The 5,423-nt window shown below is 34.2% G+C and overlaps 1 protein-coding gene across 1 annotated transcript in view; it reads left to right on the forward strand.

Moving 5' to 3' along the window:
• Window positions 1-986: 986 nt before the first annotated feature.
• LOC144450959 (macrophage mannose receptor 1-like) overlaps window positions 987-5,423 on the forward strand; it is a 22,214-nt gene continuing 17,777 nt past the window's right edge. Inside the window, exon 1 of the mRNA XM_078141716.1 lies at window positions 987-1,044. Coding sequence (XP_077997842.1) covers window positions 987-1,044 — 58 coding nt within the window. The remainder of the gene's footprint in view (window positions 1,045-5,423) is intronic.

Genomic DNA, 5,423 nt, shown 5'->3' on the forward strand with positions numbered 1-5,423 from the left:
TTCGCCCACACCTGTGGATTTATTCACCAGTCTGCTGATGCCCATCAGATGATGTCTAATATCTGACGAACATCAGACTGGGGAACACGTTCACGGGTGTCGAAGTTTTGCTTTCACTACCTATCAGGTGCGTGGCGTCTCAAAAGGTGAAATGTCTATGCAAATATAGACATAACATACGACAGACGGACATTATACAGACTTATGTATGTATGTATGTATGTATGTATGTATGTATGTATGTATGTATGTGTGTATGTATGTATGTATGTATGTATGTATGTATGTATGTATGTATGTCCCATGCGTGCTATTTGTCTACCGTGAGAACTTATTCAAATTCCGGTTCCACCAGCAAATAGCCCTGTGGGTCCAAGTCCACATAATATCTGTTCAGTAAGTATGGAGCGATCGGGAATCGCAGCAAGGTAAACGTCTCGCACCCTAATAAATCACACTTAACGAGTAGAACGCACAGCAAGTACGTTTCAGACTATATAACCGTCACTTTTATTTCAGACTAAAGGATAACACAAGACAGCAGTTTGGTACGTCAGGGATAGAGGTCTAGTTTTGTATTGACAAGGCCCAGTTTCCCACTATACAACTCTCAACTCGTGCAGCATCTACCACAGTCATATGTACCGAACCAGGCCGACGGGCTAACCAGTGTAGCTGAGCTTACCGGGTCAGTGAGCGTAGAGAAGTCGGCTACGAAATCGCGAGAGTATGGAGTACTCTCTCCCCGAGATTACAGCATCCAGTGAGTCCCCATGTTGACCAACGAACTCTCGGAAACTCCCCCTTTTTTATACACTAAAACCCCGCCAAAATTAAGCTAATGAACTACAAACAAGCCTTATGTTTCGAGGCCATATTCCATGTTTGGTGAATAGCGGGAAAATATACCCCATGTGACCTGCCTACGTGGCTGAAGGTTACCGTGTAGCCGCATGCATGTATGATGTTTAACAGTATACTTCAAAATGAACAGAAATAGTTGGAAAGGACTCTACCAATCCACCCCGTTTGGTAATATTGAAGGTAGGATGAGAAGTGGACTGTTTACTAAAGATAGCATGTTGCTGACCAACAAACCATCTTTCATATTTGACAACTATAAATTAAGTATGGAAATAGTGATTTTCATTACTTTAAAGGGTAGGTCATACTATGAAAAATATTTGTACACGTATTTCGACATGACATCAATCGCCATTTCCAACATTATTACCGTATGTATGTATGTATGTATGTATGTATGTATGTATGTATGTATGTATGTATGTATGTATGTATGTATGTATGTATGTATGTATGTATGTATGTATGGTATGTATGTATGTTATGTATGTATAGTATGTATGTATGTATGTATGTATGTATGTATGTATGTATGTATGTACATGTATGTATGTATGTATGTATGTATGTATGTATGTATGTATGTATGTATGTAACTATGTATGTATGTATGTTATGTATGTATAGTATGTATGTATGTATGTATGTATGTATGTATGTATGTATGTATGTATGTATGTATGTACATGTATGTATGTATGTATGTATGTATGTATGTATGTATGTTATGTATGTATGTTATGTATGTATAGTATGTATGTATGTATGTATGTATGTATGTATGTATGTATGTATGTATGTATGTACATGTATGTATGTATGTATGTATGTATGTATGTATGTATGTTATGTATGTATGTTATGTATGTATAGTATGTATGTATGTATGTATGTTATGTATGTATGTATGTATGTATGTATGTATGTATGTATGTATGTATGTAACTATGTATGTATGTATGTATGTATGTATGTATGTATGTATGTATGTATGTATGTAACTATGTATGTATGTATGTATGTATGTATGTATGTATGTATGTATGTATGTATGTAACTATGTATGTATGTATGTATGTATGTATGTATGTGTGTATATGTGTATGTACATGTATGTATGTATGTATGTATGTATGTATGTATGTATGTATGTATGTATGTAACTATGTATGTATGTATGTATGTATGTATGTATGTATGTATGTATGTATGTAACTATGTATGTATGTATGTATGTATGTATGTATGTGTGTATATGTGTATGTACATGTATGTATGTATGTATGTATGTATGTATGTATGTATGTATGTATGTAACTATGTATGTGAAATGTGTTAGAGCAATGAAATCAATGTCAAGTATCTGAATAAAAAAGATTCTACCATATGTTTGAGTCCTTTGACAATCAAATCCAGGATAACACTGCTGTGTTCTACATTTCAGTCTTTCTACTGATGATCGTCTTGAAGCTATACTAAATTGTTTTTCAATACTTTCAATTTTCAATACATCCACTCTCTCTTCCATATATAAATATACAGGCTGTTCCTAGTCGGTTTTCACTTCAACAAGCTTAATAAAGATAGCATGTTGCTGACTAACAAACCCCCTTTCACCTCTGGTAGCCATAAATTAAATGTGAAAATAAGAAATTGAATTACTTTAAAGGGTAGGTCAAACTATGAAAAATATTTATACAGGTATTTCGACATGACATCAACAATCATTTCCAATATTATTACACTGTGTATATACAAATTGTAGTGTGGTAGGACACGAACACAAATATAGTGGTAGCACATATATGTAAGGCCTTAGAAAAAAGGTTGTGTGGTTCCGATTATGCTAAATTTTAAAATAGGTAGATTTTTGGTTCTATCTTTCTAAATTTTTTCCATATGTGTGAGTCTAGTTCAGGTAGTTATGTTTTCATTTGTTTTCCATATGGTCTCTATGTTATAGGTTTCTTCCCATCAGATGTACAGCCGTTACAGATTGGAAGAACAGTTTTATATTGTCTTCTCAAGTTGATGTAAGTTTCCGTATCCACTATTTCTTGCGAGACTTCACAACATTCGCGATTTTATTATTCATTTTCTCGAATACGTAAAAAGAAAGTTAGGGTCTGCGTGAAAAACTAGGTGAGGTCGGGAAACCAGAACCAAACCATTGTTTTATTAGGCCTAATGTAGAAACACGCATGAGCAGAAGCTGACACATGAAAACCCTTGGTAATGAATAAAACCTTTAAGGGCAGATTCTTGATTTTTGCTGTCATTTCAAGTACAACACTAGTCTAGCAAAAAACTGTATTATATTATTATACTAGTTTACGAAAAAAAGCGTCACTCAACACGTTGATCAGAGTAGAATTTAGGAATTAGAGTTGTGTATTTTAAACTGGATCGTCAGCTTAATCTGTATGACATTGGAAATGTGGTTTCTTAATACGATAACACAATTGTACAGTAATATTTGGTACATTCCTGTCCAATGCAACACGTGTAATGTGGAATGATAATTCTCATTGCCTTTGTACGGTTAGCGTATGGTGTGGGTGGGGATATTGGTCGAGATGATGAAACTCGTCTTAAACTGAGAGCAGCCGCTGCCACCAAGACAAGATACCCTGACATTTTGCAACAGGAGTTTATATAGTTGAAAATATATTTCGAGGTTGACCCCTACCAGTAATTGTGATCCAGTACACAGAAATACACATATGCAAATATCAGAGGTCAAAGTTTTTCGCATTGCGAATTGCATTGTTAAAGATGATTCACAATAGACCACTTAATCCTGTATATAAAGTATGCTTGTTTCAATAATTTCTTTGTCATCTCATCGATACACCATCGGCATCATATCGATCGATTGGTAAGTACACATGGTCCTTAATCTTCTCTGTTTTAATAATATCTAATTGACGTGTGTCTTCTACCAAATTACAATTATATTTATTATTTAATGTATTTTTTAAAATACTCAAGATTAAACCACCATGTTAACAGGACAATTTGTTCTTTCTTTATATGTTTCAAACAGGCACATTTTAAATTATTTATATCAATTAAACCCTTACCCCCGAAAAAAAGTAAATACGAAAAAGGAACATGGTGGCAAGTATTTTGTTAAAATTTAACTTAAAATATCGGAATTTTATAGTTCGTCATTTCTCACTCCGTATCAATGGTCTTGTATCACAACCAAAGGTTTTAATCACTCTAATGTTTCACCTGTTCAGATCGATCGGCTTTGTCAAACTGTCCGTTTGCTGGCTTCAATTAACGCTAGGCTAGGTTACTAGGTATTTAGTATATCGTCCCATATCACGCCACTAACTAGTAGTTATTAGTTTGGATTGCCAAATCTGAACAACAGTAACACAATGCGGAAACAATGGAGCTTTATCGTCACAGTGCTTCGTCTTGTCCCCATTCGTCAAAGCCAGTACAATCAAAGCCAGAGTAGCACTGCTTTGTTATACACTTGAATCTTTCCTCTGATAATCGTCTTAATTTGAAAACATGTCAGGTTGTTCCTAGTTGACTTATTGACTTTTACTCCAACATTTACCGTAGTTTCTAGATTTTTTTCATTTTCATTTTCATACCTACAATCTTCCGATTGAATGTTTCCGTCTTGTGTCTTCATATATCGTCAACGTAACTTGTTACAGGTTTATATTCAGGTTGGAATCCCGCAATAGAAAACATCTCTAAACATCTAGAAACCTGAAAAAGGTACTTAGTAGTTGACAACAGTATAATTACTACCTGTCACTATCTCACCTTACCACCATCACCACCATCTAAATCTACACTAGTTAGCTGGAACAGGAGCATAATATTTCAATTGTTTTTTCAACTCTGAAAATAAATAAAATGCCAATAATTTAACGTTTAAACGTAGTTTAGTTTGATTTCGGGCGATAAAGAAAAATACATATTTAGTCTCCTTTGGTTTATTTTCCATGCGGTTGAAGACACAACAAAATGAAACTCACAGTAGCTCTTCTCGTGTGCGTCTTCTCCAGCCAAGTATTTGCGGAAGGTAATTACATTTAAATAGATATATTCACAAGATACATGCCTCATTACTTTTGTTGATTGAAATTCCACTTTCATTTTTTTTAAAGATTTCGTGATCATCTTAAATATGCTAACTATTAGTGTCAATATCTAGATGAAGGGTTTTGACTAGTTGATGGGCTTGGTTATTGTCATACTACCCATTACATAAAGCCTATAACAAATGTGTGGTTCCGATTACGCTCAATTTTAGAATAGGTGGGGTTGGTAGATTTATAATTCAATTCTTTTTTCATATGTGAGTGTCTACAGTTCAGGTAGTTATTTTTATATAGTCTTTTTCAGTTGATGTCAGTTTTCGCATCCACTATTTCTTCACACAATTTTTTCGATTTTATAATTTTTGTCTCGAATACGTAAAAAAAAAATATTGAGGGTCGGCAGTGAAAAACAAGGTGGGGTCGGGTAACCGTAACCAAATAATCTTGTTTTAGTCCTTATCAATTATGTGTATGTATTTATGATAT

Source organism: Glandiceps talaboti, chromosome 20 (genome assembly GCF_964340395.1).
Source record: "Glandiceps talaboti chromosome 20, keGlaTala1.1, whole genome shotgun sequence".
In the NCBI taxonomy this organism is placed as follows: Eukaryota; Metazoa; Hemichordata; class Enteropneusta; family Spengelidae; genus Glandiceps; species Glandiceps talaboti.